We start from the raw sequence: 25,982 nt of genomic DNA on the forward strand, positions 1-25,982 counted from the left end.
TTGAAAGTCAAACTCCTGCAAAGGGAATACCCCAAGCGCCTTCTCAGACATGCATTTTAAAGAGATAGATACTACAACAGAGATACACTTCTGCAAGGTATGACAAGAAAAAAGAGGAGAAACTGGTGTGTGTCATAAATCATCCCAATATAAACTATAAGGTAATGAAGAAAAACTGGAAGATACTGGATAACTGGATACAAATGAGAAAGGAGTACAGCTGGAAAAACCTATCTTTGCATTTAGGCGCAGTGCAAACTGTAGGGATAAATAGGTGCATGCCAGATTGAGACATAACACAGAAGAGCAACAAAGAACCACAGATGGAACAACTCTGATTAAAGACAACCACCGTTGTGGCACATGTCATGCTTGTGATACAGCTCTGGTATCAGAGCAATGGGAGTACAGAGGACATAGAATGCCCCTTAAAGGTATGACCAACTGTAGAATCCGTAATGTCATATGCCTTATTGTTTGTCCATGTGGTCTTGAGTATATCAGCAAAACTGGTAGAGAGTTTAGGATTCGCTACAGTGAGAACAAGTCAGCAATCAGGATGAAGAGGACACGCACCCTTGGTACAACATTGCCTAGCTGAAAGACACTCAGAAAAAGATCTTCAGTGGCTCATACTGGAGAAGGTAAAGGCACGACAAGGGCATCAAATGAGGGCAGTCAGAAAAGAGAGGGAACTATATTGGATATTTTTCTTGCATACAGCGAAGGAGGGCTTAAATCAAAGACATTATCTGGACAATAACAGTATGACCAAATATGTGGGATCCACCAGGAGAGGGGTTTCTACTATACCCTCTTTTCCATTCAGTGAGCACCTCATGCATGTGTAGTCACCCCCTCTGGGTCACGGTAAAACAGAGGTCTATCTGTTGGGCCACATATATACAAAATGGTTTGGCGAGGTTCTGATACAAGTAAGACAACGGGTTAGCACAAGCAACACAGAACATGATACATGAACACAGAACATGTACAAGCAACACAGAACATGATATTCTATGGTAGCTCACTCTTGATTTTTTTCTACAATAGGGAGCACGCCATGGATCTGTGCATGGCTTTCTAGGATTAAGACATGCCTGTATCTAGTCCTGCATCAGAGATATAACATAAGTCGTCCAACATCAGTGATATGTAGGACGACCTTTTGTCTAGATGTGACATCTCTGACATAGGACCGCAGGTATAGATATATGTGTTCTTTACTAATAATTGTCAAAATACGACAGATGTTTTGCTGGTGAAATGAAAACATTATATGGATACTTTGCTTGTATCGTTATTTTAACACACTTGAAGAAGGTATCGTAATTTTTAAGATCATGGCCTTGCTTCATTTACATGGATTTTGAGTTAAGGCACTTTCCCTCCCGTGAACATTTTTCTTCTAATATTGTTTCATATAGTGGAGCTATATAGTGAAGCTAGTGATATTCTCTTAGATGAATACACTACAAGATGGTGGTGTAACTCTTTGGACCAAGCCCTGCCTTTGATTCACATCAGATGGCTGGAAATGTAGGTCAGGTGTGACTCTGCATACTGCGAATATAAGTGCTGTAGGCTGAGTATCAACTTAATTTTGAACTCCAGACGTTCTGCAGAAGCCGTTGATGGTGTTTCAACTTCCCACGGGGCTCTAAAACCATGAGGATGCTGGTACTTTTCAAGTTGTGGGGCTTACTGGGGACATCTGTTAAAATAGGGTCCTCTTCAGGTGGCACAACACTGTTGGTTATAGCACTTCTTAATCACCCAGGGAAAATGCTCGTCATTCATGTGCCGGCAGGTAGGAGTTAGAAGCCGTCAAGACCACATGTGTGATGGGGGTGGGGCTCTATTGACCCCACCACATAAACCCTGTGCTGGCCATGCAGGGCATGCGCCATGGGTGGGGGTTATCGTTTTTAAGCATTGCAGAAAGTGTTTGGTGTTGACACACATGAGACTGTAATTTCTGGAATGGAATGGAGTTGGTGGAAAGAATTTCCATCATATTTTTCTGTTTTCTATCTATGTAGCTGCTTTCTATATGCAGGTTTTGGCTCCCCCTAATATTAGAAAACGGTGCCAGACTTCCTGCCCCCCCCCCTCCCCCCCCCCCCAATATTATCTGGCATTAGAGTACCTATTTCAGTTGCCCTATATAGCGGTATGCCCATAGGAGGTATGTTCTCATTCGCTCCCCTACGTGTTGCATGTAACAATGGGATTGAAGTTCCAAGGAGTATGCTGTGGATTTTCCTTCTTTCTTTTATTAATGGATCTGTCAGTCAATTATGCTGTGTTAGGCCCAGGAATGCAAAAGGAACTATTATTATGATCATCGGCATGCTATATGACTGTAGTCCAGTTAAGTCAATATGTTAACCCACTATCATTGATGTTAGGTTTATACTTTTAGTCATAGATGGTATTATTGCTGTGTTGGAAGAAGCAGGTCCAGGCTGCTAGGCAGTACTAAGTATAAACAGCCCTATCAAACATCAAATAAAATGACAGGTATTGGTTAGACCTGTCCAAGTATATATTAGACACTAGCGTCAGTTCTAATATTAAAGTGACTTCTCATTTTTGGTGCCTTTTTAGGATACCCACATTTAGTGGTTTTATAAATTTCTATAAGCACACATGAAGAGTGGAAGTGACACTGATATAAGAGACAGGTTTGCTATTTTGAGGTATGATGTTGTAGGTGATGTAACATGCACAAATGAGTAGACACACTTTAATTTAGTGAATACATGGTTCTTATGCTTTGCTCCATGTCTAAGCTGTATCCACCATAGCTTCTGCTTTCTGTCCACATGCACTTTACAGTCTATCACATGGTTTGATGCTTCCAAGAAGACTAGGCCATTGAATATATTCCTCTGTCTTACTATACGTTGCAAAGTGGATATAAGGTTGTTGTATATAGAATGGCACTTTTCACCAGGTCATACCCCTGGGAATAGCTGGCTCTATCGGGGTTTGGCTTGTCAAAATGTTTTCGAACAATGGAATTCCCTTGATCTTAAGCAGTGCCTCTATATTGTAGAAAATGACTTAGAAACAATGTAATTCTAGGCCTGTTTTGTGTGACCTTTTTGTGTTCATGAGTTAATTTTGCAGATCACCCTCATTGGCCCTCCTAATTTATATGAATTTAAATTGTGTGAGCCTGAAGAAGGTGGCTTGCTATTCTGTTTCACCCACCAAAACGTACATTGACTATTCTTCAAGAAATCCCAGTCAACAACACTACAATTGCAGAAATTTCCCCGTCGGAATCTTGGAGTATGTTATGCATGGCTGAGATAGGATTGAGTGGTAGATGTGAGAGGTTGTGTGTGTTGTATGTTTGAATGAGAGAGTGGGTAGTGTTATATATGGGGGTGGCTGTGACTTTTGTTTACATAATTGATGTGTACAGTAAAATGTTTTTATGTGATATGTATGTAATGTACCAAAAGTCCTTTCTGTGGTTTTGTAATATGTTACTCTTGTGAAACAAGAAATTGAAATATATGTGGAGAATAAGTGTTAACCCCTTCGCTGCCAGGCCTTTTCCCCTCCTCTGCGGAGCATTTTTTTGGCTATTTGGGGCAGTTTGCGCTTAGGCCCTCATAACTTTTTGTTCACATAAGCTACCCACGCCAAATTTGCGTCCTTTTTTTCCAACATCCTAGGGATTCTATAGGTATCCAGGCTTTGTGGGTTCCCCTGAAGGAGACCAAGAAATTAGCCAAAATACAGTGAAAATGTTTTTTTTTTTTTTTTTTTTTTTTTAAAGAATGGGAAAAAAGGGCTGCAGAAGGCGGCTCGTGTTTTTTTCCCCTGAAAATGGCATCAACAAAGGGTTTGCGGTGGTAAGATCACCATCTTCCCAGCTTTCAGGAACAGGCAGACTTGAATTAGAAAACCCCATTTTCCAATACAATTTTGACATTTTACTGGGACTTACCCCATTTTTACTATTTTTGTGTGCTTTCAGCCTCCTTCCAGTTAGTGACCAAAATGGGTGAGAGACCAATGCTGGATCCCAGATAGCTAAACATGTCTGAAAAGTAGACAACATTCTGAATTCAGCAAGGGGTCATTTGTGTAGATCCTACAAGTGTTTCCTACAGAAAATAACAGCTGAAATAAATAAATATTGAAATTGAGGTGAAAAAAACAGCCACTTTCCCCATGTTTTACTCAGTAACTTTTTCCTGCGATGTCAGATTTTTTAAAGCAATATTCCGTTACGTCAGCTGGGCTCTTCTGGTTGCGGGGATATATAGGGATTGTAGGTTCATCAAGAACCCTAGGTACCCCGAGCCAATAAATGAGCTGAACCTTGCAATGGGTTTTTATTCTATACCGGGTATATAGCAATTCATTTGCTGAAATATAAAAAGTGAAAAATAGGTATCAAGAAAACCTTTGTATTTACAAAATGGCCACAAGATAAGGTGTTGAGAACAGTGGTTATTTGCACATCTCTGAATTTCGGGGTGCCCATACTAGCATGTGAATTACAGGGCATTTCTCAAATAGACTTTTTTACACACTGTCTTACATTTGGAAGGACAAAATGTAGAGAAAGACAAGGGGCAATAACACTTGTTTTGCTATTCTATGTTCCCCCACGTCTCCCGATAAAAATGGTACCTCACTTGCGTGGATAGGCCTAGCACCTGCGACAGGAAATGCCCCAAAATACAACGTGGACACATCACATTTTCACAAAGAAAACAGAGCTGTTTTTTTGCAAAGTGCCTAGCTGTGGATTTTGGCCTCTAGCTCAGCCGGCACCTAGGGAAACCTAGCAAACATGCACAGTTTTGAAAACTAGACACCTCGGGGAATGCAAGATGGGATGACTTGTGGGGCTCTGACCAGGTTCTGTTACTCAGAATCCTTTGCAAACCTCAACATTTGGCCACAAAAACACTTTTTCCTCTCATTCCGGTGACAGAAAGTTCTGGAATCTGAGAGGAGCCACAAATTTCCTTCCACCCAGCGTTCCCCCAAGCCACCCGATAAAAATGGTACCTCACTTGTGGGGGTAGGCCTGGCGCCCGCGACAGGAAAAGCCCCAAAACACAACGTGGACACATCACATTTTCACAAAGGAAACAGAGCTGTTTTTTGCAAACTGCCTACCTGTGGATTTTGGCCTCTAGCTCAGCCGGCATCTGGGGAAACCTAGCAAACCAGCGCATCTTTGAAAACTAAACACCTAGGGGAACCCAGAATCCTTTGCAAACCTCAAAATATGGCCAAAAAAACACTTTTTCCTCTCATTTCGGTGACAGAAAGTTCTGGAATCTGAGAGGAGACACAAATTTCCTTCCACCCAGCGTCCCCCCAAGTCTCCCAATAAAAATGGTACCTCACTTGTGGGGGTAGGCCTAGCGCCCGCGACAGGAAAAGCCCCAAAACACAACGTGGAAACATCACATTTTCACAAAGGAAACAGAGCTGTTTTTTGCAAAGTGCCTAGCTGTGGATTTTGGCCTCTAGCTTAGCTGGCACCTAGGGAAACATAGCAAACCTGTGCCGTTTTGAAAACTAGAGACCTAGGGGAAATCCAAGATGGGGTGACTTGTGGGGCTCTGACCAGGTTCTGTTACCCAGAATCCTTTGCAAACCTCAAAATTGGGCCAAGAAAACACTTTTTCCTCTCATTTCGGTGACAGAAAGTTCTGGAATCTGAGAGGAGCCACAAATTTCCTTCCACCCAGTGTTCCCCCAAGTCTCCAGATAAATTTGGTACCTCACTTGTGGGGGTGGGCCAGGTGCCTGCAACAGAAAACGGCCAAAAACATGTAGAGATTGAGGGGAAAGCAAAGCAAGTTGATAAGCACATATTTTTCTTTTATACATCTTTTAGGCTGACTCTGCTTTGGGGACCCATGCAAGTGAGGTATCATTTTACTTGGGGGACTGAGGGGAACGCTGGGTGGTAGGAAATTTGTGCTGCAGCGGTGATCCTACAAAGAAAAGTGAGGAAAATATGTTTTATTAATGCAAATTTTGAGGTTTGCCGAGGAGTCTGGGTAAGAAAATGTTGGGGGATCCAGGCAAGCCACACCTCCTTGGACTCCTTGGGGTGTCTATTTTTAAAACATGTCTGGGTTTGGTAGGTTTCCCTAGATGAAGGCCGCACCCGGGACCAAACCATAGGTGCCCCCTGCCCCCCCAAACACAGGTAGTTTTGCAATAGATCATTTTGGTGTGTCCACATACTTATGTGATGATCCAAACACTAAAATTGTGAAAAGAAACGCACATAGGTTATGTTAAAAAGACCCCTCACCCGCCAACTAAGTTGGTGGCATGCTTCATCATCGGTGTCCCACCCGAGGCACCTAGCGTGTCACAGGTGTGCTGTGACGCCTGATTACAGCGGAGCAGGTTTTGTCATTTTTACCACACATACTGGTTGGATTTGGCACGAGGGTGAGTGATGGTTCAGTGGATAAAATTTTATTAACAAGAGATTTCACAAAAATGAAATGCACTGTTAATAACTGAAAGGCCAAAAAACTGAACCAATGACTCAGCTCGTGAGCTGTAAATCCCCACGGCAAGGCACCAACTGCTTTACAGTCCATTCACACACCTTTCATACATGACATGCACAAGACCATTCACGCCACCAGCCACGGGCCCAGCAAATTACAACACTCGCATCGACAGACAGCGCCACTTAAGGGCCCATCACTTACATACACCCACATGCCTGATACAGCAATCACACCAGCTGAGGGGAGTGTGTGGACTGGTGTTTGGCTGGCAGTGTGTTGCAGTAGCCAACAGCAAGTCAATATGTACAACGTCAGCCAAGCCGCACTCCACACACTGGCATCATTTCTTTATTTTTTATTTTATTTTAAACAAAGAAACCACTAATTAGAAATAATTACAAAACTACAAACATAAAAGCTCTAACTAAGTACATGACAGGAATGCCAACCATGAAACTGAACACATGAAAATACAAAACAGGCAGTTTACACTCATGGTTGTTCCCAGTAATTCTTCTGGGTGTTGTAATTCTTAAAACAACCACCCACACACAGCCCAGGCTTTGAAGGACAATCTGGGCAGTACATTCGAGTCTCCCTCCGGATACCTCTTCGAAAACACACTCTATGTTTCTTAGCTGGAAAGTCTTTTTTGGGTGTGGGAGAAATGTGCTCAGCAAAGTGGCGATCTTTCAATCTGGCCACATCCTCCACCACTGCTTCTCTAGGAACTCTGGCCTGTTCCACCACAATAAGGCTCCCTATCACTGACTCCTGAAATTTCACAAATGTCATCTTTGACTCTGGAGACCTATCCTTAAACACAATAAAAGCATTAAAAGTTGCTAAATGGAAGAAGTGAATTGCTAACTTCTTATAACAAACGTAAGACTTGCGAATAGCAGTATAAGGTTCCAACCTTTGATCAACTCTATCTACACCTCCCATGTGTTTATTATAATCTAAAATGCACACAGGTTTGCGCACTTCAGCAACCTGGCCCCAAACAGTCACGGGGAAGTACTCTCATCATGGATGGTACTTCGCATCTAGACAACCCTCCTGTCTGAAAATTTCAACACTAGCAGCTCATCATTCCGCAAGGCACTGCACTGTCCCCTCTCAAGTTTTTTACAGACAAGCTCCCTTGGATAGCCTTTCCGGTTACAACGAATTGTGCCACAAGCAACAGTGTCCACTCTAAACAATTCCTTGAACAACTGCACTCCAGTGTACAAATGGTGACCTATGTTGAACAGTCGTCTACCAAGTTCCCACACAATTTTCTCAGTAACTCCAAAAGTGGGAGGACAACCAGGGGGGTCAATACTGGAATCCCTACCAGTGTAGACACGGAAATTATACACATATCCTGTACTACTTTCAGACAGCATATACAATTTAATTCCATATCGTGCCCTCTTGCAAGGAATGTACTGCCTAAAAACCAAATGACCCTTGAAGAGGACCAAAGACTCGTCCACAGCTATTTCTTTGCCTGGAACATAGACCTCTGAAAAACGATCTACAAAATGATCAAGGACAGGCCTAATCTTAAAAAGACGGTCAGAATCAGGGTGATCTTGTGGCAAGGCTAATGCATTTTCAATAAAATGCAGCATCCTAAGAAGAAGCAAATACCGATTACGACTCATGGTTGCAGGAAATATAGCTGTTGCCATCAAGGGACTAGTAGACCATTAAGAAGCCAGTGACGGTTTCCTTATCAACCCCATCAAAAGAGTCAAACCCAAAAACCTTTTCATCTCCTCCAAATTTGTGGGAATCCACTGGGTAGCTCTAGAGTGTGGCCTAAGTCTAGCAGCGTTGTCCCTCCAATACTGTTCTGCATACAAATTAGTCAGCTCAACAATCTCTTCCAAAAACACATCATCCACAAATAACTCAAAGAAATTGACAGGCAAAAAGTTCTCTGTATTGACTCTCCACCCCTGGAGACCAGTAAAGGCAGGCAAATCTGGCTGCTCCATGTTTGGGGCAACCCAGAGTTCAGGTCTTCTAACGGGAAACCTTTCAGCCCCAGGTTGCTGCACTAATGGCACATCAGTGTCCTCCTCTAAAACAGGCCCTTCATCTGCACTGAGTGTGGCTTCCTCATCAGAAGATTCCTCTCCGACAGAAACTTCACTGTCAGAATCTCTCACTTCCTCCTCTGCCTCAGATGCAGAGTCCGTCTCATAATCATGATCAGACAATGACTCAAAAAGCATACCAACCACCTGCTGACCAGTCATCCTGCGGCTAGCCATGATCTTTCCTACGAAAATTAACTGGACAAATGCACCACCAACAACCAGCACTGTGTAAGATAAGTACTAAGGTGTAGCCTTATCAGTAAGAGTTATAAACTCAAAAACTATACCGCTCACTTGCCTGAAAAAGCTTGAATCACCAGCAACTACTCTGCACAGACACAGCAATCACCAATGATATCCCACTAAAAAGAAAGAAAGAAAAGAAAATTAGAAATAAGGCAACACTAATATCATTGTGCACAAATCTAAGGACAATTTCACACAAACTTGCATTTAGTACACCACCTACAAACATGTCATTTATGCATGGAAACAATACTCCTTTGGAGTAAATTGTTTTTACTTACCTAAAACATGCAACTATGCAAACCGCAGGTCAACCACAGCCAAAACCGCAAGGAGCCACAGCAAAGAAAGCAAAAGCTTTGAACTAGAACAAAAAGGAGGAAAAAAATGATCACAAAGGCAAATACTTCGTCAGTTGACAAACATCCCACCATCAAGCATTTAAAAATTGGTGCCTAAGTGGATTCTGCCATATGGGCAGATGGGCCTACTAAAAAATGGGCCTATCTGCCCCAAGGAGGGCAGAAAATACCTTTAGTAGTGTGTCCCCACGGGGAGCGACCCTTGCCCAAGGGGCCACCCCCCCAATAAAAAAACACACACACACACTATCCCTGGTGCCTAAGTGGCTTCTGCCCCCTTGGGGACAATGGGCCTAAAAGAAAATAGGCCCATCTCCCCCAAGGGGGGCAGAAATGGTCAACAGTTCAATGCCCCCCTTGCCTGAGGGGACGCCTCCCCACATAAATAAACATATTAAAAAATCCCTGTCGTTCTAGTGGATCAGCCTAAAAAGAATAGGCTGATCTGTCCCCAAGGGGGGCAGAAATGGCCTTGGTACACGTGCCCCCAAAGGGGGGCGACCCTTGACCAAGGGGCCATCCCCCATCCACTAACACACACTATCCCTGGTGTCTAAGTGGCTTCTGCCCCCTTGGGGTCAGATGGGCCTAAAACAAAATAGGCCCATCTGCCCCCCTTGTCCAAGGGGACGCCCCCCCACATAAATAAACATATAAAAAAAAATCCCTGGCGTTCTAGTGGTTTCTGCCCCCCCTTGCGGGCAGATCAGCCTACAAATAATAGGCCGATCTGTCCCTAATGGGGGCGGAAATGGCCTTGGTACACGTGCTCCCAAAGGGGGGGCGACCCTTGCCCAAGGGGCCACCCCCCCTCCACTAACACACACACACACTATCCCTGGTGTCTAAGTGGCTTCTGCCCCCCTGGGGGCAGATGGGCCTAAAAACAAATAGGCCCATCTGCCCCCAAGGGGGGCAGAAATGGCAAACAGTTCAATGCCCCCACATAAATAAACATATAAAAAAAAATCCCTGGCGTTCTAGTGGTTTCTGCCACCCTTGGGGGTAGATTAGCCTACAATGATAGTTTGATCTGCCCCCAAGGGGGGCAGAGATGGCCTTGGTACACGTGCCCCCAAAGGGAGGCGACCCTTGCCCAAGGGGCCGCCCCCCCCTCCACTAACACACACACACACACACTATCCCTGGTGTCTAAGTGGCTTCTGCCTCCCTTGGGGCAGATGGGCCTAAAAAAAATAGGCCTATCTGCCAACAGTTCAATGCCTCCCTTGGGGGGGCGCCCCTTGCCCAAGGGGACGCCCCCCACATAAATAAACATATTTAAAAAAAATCCCTGGCGTTCTAGTGGTTTCGGGGGGCAGATCAGCCTAAAAATAATAGGCCGATCTGCAGAAATGGCCAACAGTTCAATGCCCCCCACATAAATAAACATTTTTACTAAAATCCCTGGTGTTCTAGTGGTTTCTGCCCCCCCTTGGGGGCAGATCATCCTAAAAATAATAGGCAATGGCCACAGGTAACATGCCCCCAAAATGGGAGCGACCCTTGCCCAAGGGGCCACTCTGAAACAACAAAATCGAGCAATATGAAAAAAAATATATAATAATTCCCTGGCGTCTAGTGGTTTCTGCCCCCCTAAAAATAATAGGCCGATCTGCCCCCAATGGGGGCAGAAATGGTCACAACAAACATGCACCCCTAATGGGAGCGACCCTTGCCCAAGGGGCCGCTCCCGACACATACAGCACACTTGCGATCGGGCAGCAGGAATGCTCAGAGACACCGGGGGAAAGGAAAACCCTTTCCTTTCCTCCGGTGCCTCTTTGTTTACCACCCCCCACCTGCCGGAGGAGAAACTCACCTCTTTCTCCTAATCGCACTGGAAGCAAATGGCTTCCACGGCGACCAGCACCCTTAATGATGTCAGAGCGCGATCGCGCGCTGATGTCATTACAGGGGGGGTGGGGGGGCGCGGTGGAAGGGGAAGGGCTTCACTCACAGAACCTCCAATGAAAAAGGACCACTGTACCTAAAATATAACAATAAAAAAATGAACAATACCAACAAAATAACGTACTGAGCTCTAGGCACCACGTATCATCATATCACCTGATAATAACAAATACATAAGGTGCTCTGCTTTCTCAGAATAAGCCACCAAGCTCTGGAACCCATTACCACCAACGGTTTGCAGCATCCAGCAGCATTTACATTTCAGAAAAGAGGTGAAAAAATAATTCCGAGGGTAATTACATCAACCATTGACTCTGGGATACAACCTAGAACAATAACCCTGATCATCACAGCACATCATGCTGAGAAGATAGACACAGGCACTCATCCCAAATTGGGGCGCTCCACTCAGTATAACCATAATTACTTTGACATGCAGATGTAATGTAATAGCTGTTTCTGATGGATACAACTACCTGTGGATTCCTCACCTAATGAATACTCCCATGGCGCCAGCATTCGACGGAAATCTTCTTACTAGTCTCTGCACGTCGACGAGGACGTCACTCTAGCCCACGCGACGCCGTCTGACGTCATACAGGCAATAAGAGGTCCTCGACGACGTGCGGACGTCAGTTCCCTTTTTTCCGTGCATTCGAAACGGTTATCTTCGAGGGAGCAACTGTTACTTTTGTGGTTACAGTGTATTTTTGCTGCGTAGTCTTTCGCTGTGGTAATAATGTCGCAGAGAAAGTCTGGATTTAAGCCTTGTCGTGAGTGTGGAGGCAAGATGTCGGTGACGGATCCTCATTCCGACTGCCTTTGGTGTTTGAGCTCCGACCACGACGTCTCGACTTGTGATTCATGCCAGCACATGAATCCAAAGGCCCTCAAGGAACGTGAGGCGAAGCTGTTTATGGCAAAATCGAAGGAGAAGCATCACAAGAAGTCTTCTTCTCCAAGACATCGGCGTCATCGAGACTCCCGGCGCCGTAGAGAATCTCGGCGTCATTCGAAGGAGACTCGTTCCAGGTCTTCGGATCGGCGCCGAAGGACATGGGAGATCAGTCCCACGGTTACGCCGCATCCTTCGACGCCGTTGCCCTCTCCGGCGTCTCCAACTTCACCTGGACAGGCGTCGGTGATTGAGGTATTGGAGCCTCAGGTGTTTTCTCCGGCGCAGACGTCGAGGCCGGCGTCGGGGTCGCCTCCGAGACAGGCACCTCAGTATCCGGCTTTTCCCACCCCTGGAGCCGATAGTTCCGCATTCTTGAATGCGATGTATGCCATCTTCCAACAGATGGCTCCAGGAGGTGCTCCGGCTGGGCCTTTGGCCTTTACTTTGGGTGATCCTGCGCCTCTTCAGCCGGCACCCTTTATGCCCTTTCTCCCTTTTGGGAACGTGGGCTCGGCGCCAGTGTCGGCGCCGGTGGCCGCTCCGGTGGCTTCAGAAGGATTGGCCCCGGGGATTTCCATCCCGTCGACGTCGGGATTTCGGCCTGTGACTCCGGTGGGTCCATCTGCTTCAGCTGCTCTTTCGTCGGCGCCGAAGTTACCTGTGGCGCCGGACGCGGCGTCTGTGGCTTCTGAAGATCGGCACCGATCTTCGACTTCGGCGGAGGCATTGTCGACTCCGCGTATTGAACAACGACTTAATTCGAGGAGACGTGCTCTCTGTGTATTAGAGCAGCAGGAGTACCAACGAGCCCTGGAGGAAGGAGAGCTAGAGGACTCGGGTGATGGGCTGCGTGGTCTGGAGTCGGCCAGTGGGCTGGACACTTCCCCTGAGTGGGATCTTTCGTCCCCGGGAGAATATACTGAGGAGGCTGCTTCCTTTCATGCAGTGGTACGGAAGGCAGCTAGTTTTTTGGATCTGCCTTTGCCGGTGGTGGAGGCTAAACAAAACCTTTTAACAGAGGTGCTACATCCGGCCTCAGCTGCGGCGGAGCCTCTTTTGCCATTTAATGACGCTCTGCTGGATCCGGTGTTAGAGGTGTGGAAGAGGCCGGCATCTTCCCCAGCAGTTCACAGAGCTGTGGCCAGGAGGTATCGGGCGGCTCCGACTGACCCTGGTTTTCTATCTAGGCACCCTACGCCGGAGAGCTTGGTGGTGCAGGCCTCCTGTTCATCCAAGTCAGCGCCTGGTTCTTTCCCGACGGTGCCTGGGGACAGAGATTCAAAGAAACTAGAGGCGCAGTCCAAGAAGAATTTTTTTCGTCCTGCAGTCTGGCGTTAAAAGCCACCAATGCAACCTGTATCCTGGGGAGGTATATTCATGCTCTGATGGATGACATTTCCTCATCGTTTACAGAGCTTCCCCAGGGTCTTTTGGATCTTGTTTCAAATGCCCAGGCTGCTGCGACCCAGATTATCCAGACGGGACTGGATACCACCGACTCGGTAGCCAGAGCAATGGGCACAACTGTGGTGGCAAGGAGACAGGCCTGGCTCCGTAACTCGGGCTTTTCTGCGGATGTACAGTCCACATTGTTGGATCTCCCGTTTGATTGGGACAAACTGTTTGGAGCCAAGGCTGATTCGGCCTTGGAACGTTTTAAGGAAAGCAGGGCCACGGCTAAGTCGTTAGGGCTCCAAGCTCCTTCTTCCACGGCCTCTTCCAGATTTTTCAGGAGGTTTCGTGGATTTGGGCGTGGCTCTTCCTCCTCTTCCTTTCGGGGAAGATATCAGCAACCTGCCTCTTCCCATCCCTATAGATCTTTTAGGGGGAGAGGTAGGGTCCGTACCAGAGGAGCCTCTCAGCAGCACTCTGCCTCTTCCTCATCCTCTGGCGGGGTGCAGCAGGGGAAGCAGCCTTAGGCTTCCACCATTTCCCACTCACTCCTCTCCTATAGGGGGAAGATTACAGCATTTTCTCACCAAATGGAAGACTGTTACAACGGACACTTGGGTTCTCAGTATTGTGGGAAAAGGCTACACCCTTCCCTTTCGGGAGTTTCCGCCCCTCATCCCGCCCCACCCTTCTTTTTGTTCAGAAGAACACCTCCTGTTGCTAGAACAGGAGGTACAAGTCCTCCTTTCAAAGGGCGCGGTGGAGTTGGTCCCAGAGCAGGAAAGGGGTCGAGGATGTTACTCAAGGTATTTCCTGATTCCCAAGAAGGATGGTCGTTTGAGACCAATTCTGGACCTGAGGATCTTGAATTGGTTCCTCAAGCAGGAAAAGTTCAAGATGCTGACCCTAGCACAGGTGCTTTTGGCGTTGAACAAGGAAGACTGGATGGTGTCTGTCGACTTGCAGGATGCTTACTTTCATATCCCGATACTCAAGTCACACAGGAAGTATCTCCGGTTTGTGGTGGGATCGCAGCACTATCAGTTTGCGGTCCTTCCGTTTGGTCTTACTTCAGCACCTCGAGTCTTCACGAAGGTGATGTCGGTGGTTGCGGCAGAACTCAGAAGGAAGGGGATAGCAGTATTCCCTTACTTGGACGACTGGTTGATCAAAGCCAAGTCCCCGGAGCTTGTGTCGCATCATCTGCAGTCAACAACCCAGTTGTTGTTCGACCTGGGTTTTTCGGTGAACGAGCCCAAATCTCACCTAGAGCCCTCTCAGCGCCTCCTGTTCATAGGGGCAGTACTGGATACAACATTGGGTCGGGCCTTTCCTCCGCCTCAGCGGATTCAAGATATTCAGGATTTGGTTCCAATGTTTCGAAATGGAGCGGTAGTTCCAGTCCTCAAGGTCCTTCGTCTGCTCGGTCTGTTTGCCTCCTGCATTCTGTTGGTCACGCATGCTCGCTGGCACATGAGGGCTCTTCAGTGGTGCCTCCGAAGGCAGTGGTCTCAACACAAAGGGGATCTAGAGGGTACTATCAAGATCTCCAGAGATGCTGCTGTGGATTTGAAGTGGTGGATTGCAAGCAACAATCTTTCACAAGGAAAGCCGTTCCAGCAGTCGCCACCAGTGGCCACAGTCATAACGGATGCTTCCACTCTAGGGTGGGGAGCTCATCTGGGGGATCTGGAGATCAAAGGTCTTTGGTCTCCAGAGGAACAGATGTTTCACATCAATCTGTTAGAGTTACGGGCTGTACGTCTGGCTCTCAAGGCCTTCCTCCCTTCCCTTCGTGGTCAGTCGGTACAGGTCCTAACGGACAATACTACCACGATGTGGTACATAAACAAGCAGGGAGGAGTGGGGTCGTACCTTCTCTGCAGAGAAGCTCTTCGACTATGGTCCTGGGCAAAGGACCATCAGATTTGCTTGATAGCAAACCATCTGGCCGGAGTCTTGAACGTGCGTGCGGACAGTCTCAGTCGCCATTTCTCGGCAGACCACGAGTGGCGTCTCCATCCAGATCAAGTCCGTTTAATCTTCCAGAGGTGGGGGTTTCCTCGGGTAGATCTGTTTGCCACTCGAGAGAACGCGCATTGTCCGTTATTCTGCAGCCTCCAGTATCCGATGCAGGGAGCGTTGGGGGACGCGTTTCAAATAACCTGGTGCGGCCAGTTGCTTTACGCGTTTCCTCCCATACCCTTGATTCCTCGAGTATTGAGGAAGATTCGCCAGGACCGGGCTCTAGTCATCCTAATAGCTCCGGATTGGCCAAGGAGGGTATGGTACTCCGACCTTCTCCAACTCTCAATGTGCCCTCCGCTCCGTCTCCCTTTCAGGGCAGACCTCCTCTCGCAGTCGCAGGGGCAGGTTCTACACCCCAACCTCCAGAGTCTGCACCTACATGCCTGGAGATTGAACGGGGCAACCTGAGTTCCTTCTCTCTCCCACCTGAGGTAGTGGATGTTATATTAGCGGCCAGGCGACACTCCACTAAATCTATCTACGCTAATAGATGGTCTAAATTTGTTGCGTGGTGTGGAGAGAGGCAGATTGATCCTTTGCATGCTCATCTATCGGACGTTTTGTCTTTTGCTCTGTCTCTAGCGCAGAAAGGTTGTGCAGTGGCTACCATTAAGGGTTATTTATCGGCCTTGTCAGCCTTCATATGTCTTCCAGACCAACCATCTTTATTTAAATCCCCTATTGTTATCAGATTCTTGAAAGGTCTTCTAAATAAATATCCTCCAAAGCCATTCGTTATGCCGCAATGGGATTTGTCCTTGGTCCTGACTTTCCTTATGGGGTCCCCTTTTGAACCTATGCATTCTTGCCCCTTAAGGTATTTGGTTTTAAAAACAGTCTTCCTGATAGCTATAACATCAGCAAGGAGAGTGAGTGAGTTGCAGGCCTTATCAGTAAAGCCCCCTTATACAACTTTTTATGGGGATAAGGTGGTGTTGAGGACCAAGGCTGCTTTCCTCCCGAAGGTTGTTTCACCCTTCCATTTGGCTCAGGCAATTACTTTGTCCACGTTCTATCCTCCGCCTCATCCTTCCAAAGAGGAAGAAAGACTGCACCGTCTGGACCCAAAGAGAGCGTTGAGCTTCTTTATTGATAGAACAAAGGACTTCAGGCTGGAGGATCAGCTGTTTATTGGATACGTGGGCAAGAGGAGAGGAAAGGCAGTCCACAAGAGAACACTATCCAGGTGGGTTGTTCTTTGCATTAAAATCTGTTACTCTTTGGCAAAGAAGGATCCTCCTGAGGGCATTAGAGCTCATTCCATCAGAGCTAAGTCGGCCACTTCGGCCTTGGCCAGAGGTGTTCCTGTGGTCGACATCTGCAAGGCCGCAACTTGGTCGTCCCTTCACACTTTTGCAAAACATTACTGTTTGGATTCTGAGGTTAGAAGGGACGGCCATTTTGCACGGTCAGTGCTGCAGGATTTCTTGGTTTGACCATTTAGGCACCCACCGCCGGGCGTGGTACTGCTTTGGGACTCTATTCATTAGGTGAGGAATCCACAGGTAGTTGTATCCATCAGAAGAACGAGTTACTTACCTTCGGTAACGACTTTTCTGGTGGATACATTAGCTATCTGTGGATTCCTCACGGTCCCACCCGCCTCCCCGTTGCCTTTCTGGTCTTACCAAGTAATCCTTGAGTACGCTCCTCTTGGTCTTTGAGGGTGCAATAGATGTTGTATATATTATATTTATATATATGTATATATGTATATATCGTTGTGTATATACTTGATGTGTATATATATTTTAAAAAGAGAGAGTTATATATATATATATATATATATAAAAGATTTACAGTTATTCATGCAATGTTGTGTATTTTTACAATGTAATGGGATGTTGCCTTGCTCTTTCATTGCATTGCCTGGTTGTTCTCATGCACGTAAAAAATGATTGGTACTGACGTCTGCACGTCGTCGAGGACCTCTTATTGCCTGTATGACGTCAGACGGCGTCGCGTGGGCTAGAGTGACGTCCTCGTCGACGTGCAGAGACTAGTAAGAAGATTTCCGTCGAATGCTGGCGCCATGGGAGTATTCATTAGGTGAGGAATCCACAGGTAGCTAATGTATCCACCAGAAAAGTCGTTACCGAAGGTAAGTAACTCGTTCGTCTCTCCAATCATTACTAGAAGTATACACTGCCACTCTGCCCTATAAGATCTGCAACCTGCCTAGGGACGTGTGAGGCTCTACTATATCTGTCAATTGTAAGGACAGTGCTATGGTTAAGCTACTCACGATATGATATATCCAAATTATTTACCTGGTTCTTCATCATCAACAGGACAGCATGTAATGTATGAAAAGACCTGTGGAAACTTGTAGGCAACTGGATGGCACAGATGCAGGCTGCACAAGCCTATTTAAATAACCACTTATTCTTAACCATACAGGCCGTCCAATATCAAAGAGATCTGCCAAAAATTGGTGGTCACTGGACACTTCTAGTCCATCCTGCGGGTCCCAAATAGTCACATACTCCAAGTCCTGACATCCTACAGTGACAAAATTATAACAATAACACAGTCCATTTTGGCAAATCTCATATAAAGTAGGAATGTTACACAGTCTATCCAAGCAGATCTCCGATCCCCCTCTCTCAATATCAACACCTATTACCTCTCATGGATCAGTAAGCTCGAAGTGGACAACCTCCTGCTACCACCAGCATAGCAAATCAGACTGCGAACATAAAAGATAAACTTCCCACACAACAACGCGACCTGCAGAGATAAACTGAGCTGCCAGCATAACACATATTGTTCAAATGTGCATCTGTCTCTCACACTTCCTCATCCATCACAACACTCAGTGTTGTATTCCATTACATGATAACAGCACTTCGGCGGTCATCATGCACAACATGGAAACACTTCCCACATTGAATAAGAATAAAGCTGCTAACACTCTTCCAACCATACACCTTGTGGTGCAGCGTGCTCCCCACGTGGACAAAGCCCTTCAGCCATATTTTTTTCAATGAAAAGGGTACTTTTGAATCTTAGAAAGTGATCCTTGAACATTTGTCTTCAAACGTCTGTGTTTAAGCAAGTGTTTTTGATCTCCCTTTGTTGAATACTTTGTACTGAATAGATATTGCCATAACAAGAAGCAATGTTAACTTCTAAAGCAGTCACACGTACCTCATAGTTGACGCTCATTTAGTTAGTTCTTCATTTCTATGAAGGGAGGGTTAGGAATCCACTAAGGTTTGGTCTGACCTTTGCTCCTATGTGTTTGAAATGGCACGATAATAGGAGAAATTGTAAATTGTCTACATCCAAATGGCAGATACATTGCGGTAAAAAGTGTGTAGGTGCTCCCAACAGTGAGTTTGCATAAATTTAATAAAGATCATTCATACATAAAGCCACAGGTAGCATTTAGAGGTCTCTTTAAAAATAACCCTATAATATAATAAAAGCAAACTTGTGAACACAACATTCGAATACGTAGTTGATATTGCTATCTTTCATTTACCTGTCAAGTATTTAACTGGAACAAAGTATTAGCATTCAAACCCACTTGCCTCCAGTTCACCAGATCTTTCTGCTTTCTAATAAGAAAAATCTGCTCTTGAGAAATATTACTTTTCATTCAGCTGTAATAATTCTTCTTTGCTGCTAGTCTTGTTTCCTTTAAATTGATCTATCTGCAATGTGTGTAAATGTGCAACAGAAGCTATAAATCAAAGTGAAATCACAAGCCTATTTTTGACTTTGTTATGCTTCAATCCCACAGGGCCTTCGCTTCTCTGGTGTGAACAACACTGACTACCGTGTTTACCTGCTTGGAAATCCGGTGAGGCACTTTCTGTAAAACAGTCTTTTTGTCATGTGTACAACAACAACAACTGAATTGGAGGGAATGGTTGGATCACTTTGGGGAGTACACTTTGATCTGGTGCTATAGTGGTGGCCCAGCACAATCTTCTTACAGTGCCCTGCCAGATAAAGTGAAAGCAATCACTGGGTGTCGGCTTTTTCTTGGGTGGTAAAGGGTTCCTTAACATCTGCTATGCAAGATGGGAAATTATTTTCAAAGATCACTGCAGTTGTCTTGTATGGGATAATTATCACAGGGTTTAGCACATTAACAGTAAGAGCAGTGCTAAAATTAGGCCAATATTTAAATAATAACAAAAAATAAGTAATGAATATGTAGCTGTTTCTACCTTACATGCCCACACAGTGGTCTGCTAGCATTCATATCAGCAGCATCAGGGAGTCAAAGAGGTGCTTAGCATTGTTGGTGTATTAACGGACAAGTACTACCAATACTATTTTTTTTTAAACAAAATTAGTCTGAAATTCATTCTGACATTTAGCAGAAGAGAATATACAGGTTTCAAGAATTTGCACTTACCTCACTGTTATAAAGTTGAGACTTTGCTGGTGATCGTCCCATTAAAGTCCATTCATATTCAATTTTGAAGAAAAGAATGCTTTTATCCAAATTTCCTTTTTTTCCTACCTGGTGACTTTGTTTTACAATATTTGATTTTTTTGCATATTATTCATTGATAACCTAGTTTCCTGCATTATCTTAGCCTGCAATTTGCACCATTTGTGTGGTGAAATTGTGCACCAGTCTCCAAGGTAACGTAAATCCCATCAGTGTTTGCATTTCAATATTGAAAATTAAATTGTTTACAGCTTTGAAACATAATGCAGTTAAAAAGAGCTGTAAATCAAACATCTTCAAACTACCCAAAATACTGCATTTTGATTGACTCCTATCTGGTCGATAGCTACACAGGAGATTAATGGCTAATATCTGAGATAAGCTTCATTACAGAGTCAACCCCGATATCACCATTCTTGCTTCCTGTAACAGCTTCCTGTGAATATTGCAAAGTTCTAAGAAATAATTTGAATGCTCACCTAGCTTAAGAATGTGCCCAGCCTCAAGGATATGCTGCTGTGAAGGCAGCTTTTTGATAATTTACTTCTTCTACAGATGGTTGAATATGTACATTAAATGTTTCCTATCTGCTACAAGATCTTGAACTAAATAAGTCCCTGAGAACATTCCTTTCCATTTGTTAGTATTACATATTTAAATTGTTTGTCTGTTAAAATTGTGTAGTCCATGACAGTTTTCCCTGTGTTTTAAAATCGGAGATAATGTTTCCATCTGATTTACAATTTTACTTAGTTTAAAAGGTCTTAATTTATTAACTTTGAATATAGCCATTTATAAATTATACAGGGCAACAATTAAGACCATTTTTTTTTTTTAAATGCCCTATTACATTTACTTAACTAACAATAAAACTGTTAATAAGCTTGTGTACATTCATGCAGGTAGATGCATCTACTGACAAAAGGAAGTTGAAAACCTAATGAAAAATGTCCAGCGAGAAGGAGGGTTTTGCTTCCCATTGGAGCATAAATAATGTGTTTTAAGTAGATTCTTGCATATTGAAAAAAAACTCTGCTCCCATATGTTCAAATATTACAAAATGTTACTATCTTAAAATTGAGTAACTAATACACAACAGAAAAGATGGGTAGCCTATGTAAACAGATGTGGAAAAGGGATGTTGGTCTTAGATGGGGGTCCCACTCCTTACCTATTTTTAGTCCCTTTAGACATATATCATGGCATAAATTACTAAAAACGTATATTTACCTCGTCTTATATATTTAAACTATTAATTTCATATCTGCATTAACACCTCCATTCTCATTTACTTCCTCCTGCTCCAAGTTAAAGGCTGTAAATTCAACTGCACATATTCCAGCAAAATGGCATTCATGAGAGCCACACTTTTGTCTTCAGTATAGCATGTTAGCACTCCAGTTGTTCATTAGAACATCATGGTGAAGATATAATAGAACACTTGGGAGTCAACTGACAAGAATACTACTGGTATTGGAAGTACATGTTTCACTCAACATGACAGACTTTTTTTTACGTGGATGAGGAATATATTTCAGAATTTTTAGTATGTGTCATTTTAACTTTCTAGAGCACTGATTATAAATTCTATGAAAGAATGCTGCCCCTCATGGTGTTCATTTACTGCAGCCTCACCCATAGGAAATAACTTAAGTTCTATAAATCCAATTTCAACAACACAGCGTTTAAAAGTGCCTCACAATGTTGGTGCTCTAGTGGCTCATTACAACTCTGGTGAAGCAGCACATTTGGGGAATGCAGCATTTTTAGTCGGGGCACTCATAATGATAAACGCTAAGTACCCCGGGCACTTACAGCCTCTCCTATGGGTGGGTTTTGGTTGAAAATAAGATGGAAGGCTACTCTTTAAAGATCAAGAAGACCCCCATTCCGTCCCTCTAAACAACTTCCTACTCTGTACTCTAGAGTGTTAATATAGAGGTCGAGTGTGATGAGTATTATAACAGTCGAGATCTTTGTTTTTTCTGCCGTGGTATGTTCCAGTATGAGTAAAAACAGTGGAAGGAAGATGGGGAATTCAGCCAGATCCAAGATAGACCCAGTAAAATATGCTGGATGTGTCCCAGACTCATTTCATACTCACTCTAAGTGTGCATTGTATATAGAGCAGCAACCTGCAGGCAGAGACATCATAGCCCCTACGGCACAGTGAGGCCTTTTGAGGGGGCGGGGAGGTAAACTCCGCCACACGGCGGTTGGTGGACTTTTTGCCAAACACCGTTCCGAGCGCAGAGTGGCGTCAGACAATTCTACAGAAAACTTTCCCAAAAAAAGCCTTATCCACTTCAGCTCTGCCTTAGAAAGTTTTAGGGTGATCAGTCAAGTGGAGGCCGAGAAAAAGGGGTTGTCCCTATACGTATTTTCCCTATTAATTTTACCATAAGAAAATTGAAAAGTGATACCACAAAAACCACTGAACCAAATTACACTAAATTTGGCAGAACACTGGATCTTGGTCCAGAAAGGATGTTTTTTCGTAATTTGGTATAAATCTGTTCAGTGGTTTTTGAGAAGTTAAAAAATATAGCTATTTCACACCGTGGATCTGTAGTGACAACTGATCTCTAGATAAGGACTGACTGGCTACCACCACATTAACAAAGATGTGGGGGCATCCATTTTAAGACTCTGGACTCAGGCTCCTGTCCAAAAAAAAAGTAAGAACAAAAACATGCATCCGGAGGTCTGGTGGCCAAAAACTGCTTTCTTTTTTTAAATTTCCAAATTGCCGCCGCAGATATGCTGTGGCAATTTTAAAAAATACATCTGTCTCCGAACTTATGTTTTTTTAATACCTGTCCCCTGGGAAAGTGTGTGGGGGTATTGGGGGGGGTTGGGGGGGGGAGGTTCTGGTGGGCAGTCAGCAGTAATGTAGTTGACCAGCTCCCACCAGGGCATCCGGAAAGGGGACACAGAGGATGTGGGACTACCTTCAGCAGCCCTCAAATAATGCTAGGTTTTGGGTGCCTTTCGGAGAGTACCGGGGATCCCAGTGAAATAAAATAAATGCAGACTCCCGCTGGTATTCCACAATATGTGCAGGCTGGGGAGCCAGCATAGGCTGCAGGGGCATTGGGGCTCCCCTAGGGCACCCAACATAAAAAATAGTGCGTGTGCCCTGGGTGGGCATTGAGGCACTCAAATGAAACATATGTTTTTAAAACTGAATAATAAATGAGCTACTGTGCGTAGCGGGGTTGGGCCACAGGCCGTGCATAGCAATGGACATTTTAATTTACATTACAAAAAACCTTAAAAATTCATGCCCAACCCCACTCTGCGCAGCTGCAGCACAGACTCTGCACCCCCCCACGCATTGTACTACAAAGTTCATGTGCAGTAGGGTATGGGCGCCAGCAGGGGTTTTGGGTGAAGTAACTATAGCCTGCGCCCTGGCCATGCACTGCTAAATACAACACATATTATATATTTTATGACATGATCTATGACATCATTAGTAACATTACTGCAACATCTGCAATGACATCATTGATGACAACACTGTGCATGGCCAAGGCATGCATTATAGTTACTTTACAGCACGAGTTACAGTTTCTTGAGTTAACTATAACTGGTGCATTTCAGTGGTTTTGTTAATTTAAAATATGTTTCAACTGACATTTTCACCTAACTATAACATTGATTTAACCCTTCGTTTATTCAGTGAATATATTTACATATATAAAGTTAGTGGCGGTCGCTACTGGATAGTTACAGTTAGGACAATTTTCCTTAGGAAGTGGACTTTTTGGTTTCCTAATGACTTGGGCACTGTTCGATGAATCTTCACGAAACTTTAAAAAAAATTTTTTTTATCTACCTCAGTTCTTTCGTGGAAAGTTTCAGGGTGGTATGTCTAGCAGAGGCTTAGAAAAAAGGAGGGTCCTAAAACACATTTTCCCCATGCAGTTTTCCATAGGATCTTTAGACCCAATCGTAGCCAAAATAGCTGAATGGAACTATACCATATTTGGCAGAAAGCTAGAACTTGATCCAGGAAGTGTGCTTTGTATGATTTATTTTCTTTTTTAAATATCTATATTGTTTTTTTTGTTAAATAATCAACAGTAACAAATGACAGCTTGCAATGTGTTGGTTACACATTTGACTTTCCGCAGGCAGGGAAACAGAGAAAACCTTAGTTCGCAGCAAGGAAGAGCTGTTTGACAGTCCCTCACTGTGACCATAGTGTATTCTCTGACAGCTGCCACCAAGTCAGAGCAAACAGTTATGTCCCAGGGCTGGGTACCATGGGAAATAGCAGGAGCCGGCCCTTGGGGGAGGTGGTCCCCAGGGCCATTATTGGCTCCATGAGGAGGGCTGCACATAATCTAGCCTTAGGGCTAGTGGTGGGGGGGGTGCAACTGCTGCATGATGAGACGTCTTTGGTGCAGATTGACAGGCGCAGCAGACAGGCTGGCATGGCTAAGTAAGTCCAAGTCAGGTGCTTCTTCCTCAGTCTTTGCAACTCTTTGTGTCCTTCTTTGATGTAGGTCAGCAGTAATCAGAATTCTTAGTGTTAGCGGCTTTCCTAAATACTGAATTTAGGGGTGTTTAGGGGAGAGTAGGGTAGTAGCCAATGGGCTACTTACCCCCGGGGTGTCTACACCCCCTAGCTGACCACTTCCTGTGGGGAGTGGGCATCACCCTGTTGCAGAGTTTCTAATTCCACACAAAAGGATGAAATTCTCTTTTTCATGTTCACTTCAGGTAGCCCGCCCTAGGAGTGTGACTAGCCTGACAGTGAAACATGCCTCCTGACTACCTAATTTCCCTCCTGTCCGGATGGCAAATGGGCCTCAGAGCAGGGGGGTGCGTCTCCCAAGTCTGTGGGAAGCTGGGGTCGCATATCAAAAGGAACAGGGACATTGAACTCTGTGGCCTTGGTTTGCATATTTACTAGCCATCGTGCAGGAGGAGGTGATAACACCTCCTCCCAGAGCAGACATTGTTTCTGATGTCTGACAACGTGAGCTGTCACCTCCAGGGGGTCAGACATGTGTCTGTGGTGGCAGGCTGGTTGATACCAGTCAGCCAGCAAACTAAAGGACTAGTAGGTTTCAGGGTAGTAAGTCCAAAACTGGAATTAGTGTGGGCTTATTAATACGAGGTGTTTGATGCCAAACACCATAGGTTTCAGTGAAGCTATTATGTAGCTGGGTAACTCATAGTGACCAGTGCCAAGTACATACCTTACGATAGCTTCCCTGTTCACTTGCAATATCTAGCAACAGAACTAGATATCACATGGGCATATCTGCTCATGTAGACATGCCCTAAGATGTATTGTAATGCTCCCTGCCCTAGGGCTCTAAAGGCCTGATGTAAGAGTGACTTGTATATAATACATGCAATGACTTTGGCATGGCACACAATGAGTGTGCCATGTAGTGTTTTCACTCAGAGCTTGCACATGCGCAGTCTGCGATGGAGGGTTGTGTGCAATTTGTGTGTGTGGGTCCCTTACGATGGTATAAGATGCGCTGGAGCCCTTAGGGGACCCTCTTTAGTACTCATGCCCTAGGTACCAGGGGTACTTACAGGGGTGCTAACGTCCTGTTCCAATTGTAAAAGGACCAGACATACCTTGTTTTAAAGGAAAGAGCGCTGGCATTGAGGTATGATTTGCACCAATCTGTGCACTATCAGAGTTGAAAACCAGCATCTAATGATTCTAAAGGGGACAAAAAGTGAGGGGACATCTGCAAAGAATTCCAGTTCACTACACCGGGGACCCCATCCCTGGGGACTTGTTACCAAATAATGAGGAAGGGGCATGCGGCCCGCTCCCTGAGCCACTATTTGGCCTAGAGGACACCAGCCCCTGTGGGCAGATGTATTTAAAATCGGGGAAGGGGGTCCTTGCACCCCTCCCTGAGTCCCCTCTTGGGCCCTGGGACACAATCCCCGTGGAAACATTTGGAAAAGAAGGGAAGGGGGCAGTGCACACCCCTCTTCCTGCTGGTATTTGCCCTGGGGATCCCCATTCTCTGGGGTGCAACAGTTTACAGTGTCCCAGCAAACCCCCTCAACCCACAGAACACTATGGTTCCCTTGCAGCCCCCAAAATAAAAAATGAGGTGTGGGTGCCCC

General features: G+C 45.0%; 1 protein-coding gene across 1 annotated transcript in view; it reads left to right on the forward strand.

Annotated features, from left to right (window-relative positions):
- POMT2 (protein O-mannosyltransferase 2) overlaps positions 1-25,982 on the forward strand; it is a 331,358-nt gene that overhangs the window by 231,248 nt on the left and 74,128 nt on the right. Inside the window, exon 17 of the mRNA XM_069208415.1 lies at positions 19,206-19,265. Coding sequence (XP_069064516.1) covers positions 19,206-19,265 — 60 coding nt within the window. The remainder of the gene's footprint in view (positions 1-19,205; positions 19,266-25,982) is intronic.

The sequence above is a fragment of the Pleurodeles waltl genome, chromosome 9, assembly GCF_031143425.1.
Source record: "Pleurodeles waltl isolate 20211129_DDA chromosome 9, aPleWal1.hap1.20221129, whole genome shotgun sequence".
In the NCBI taxonomy this organism is placed as follows: Eukaryota; Metazoa; Chordata; class Amphibia; order Caudata; family Salamandridae; genus Pleurodeles; species Pleurodeles waltl.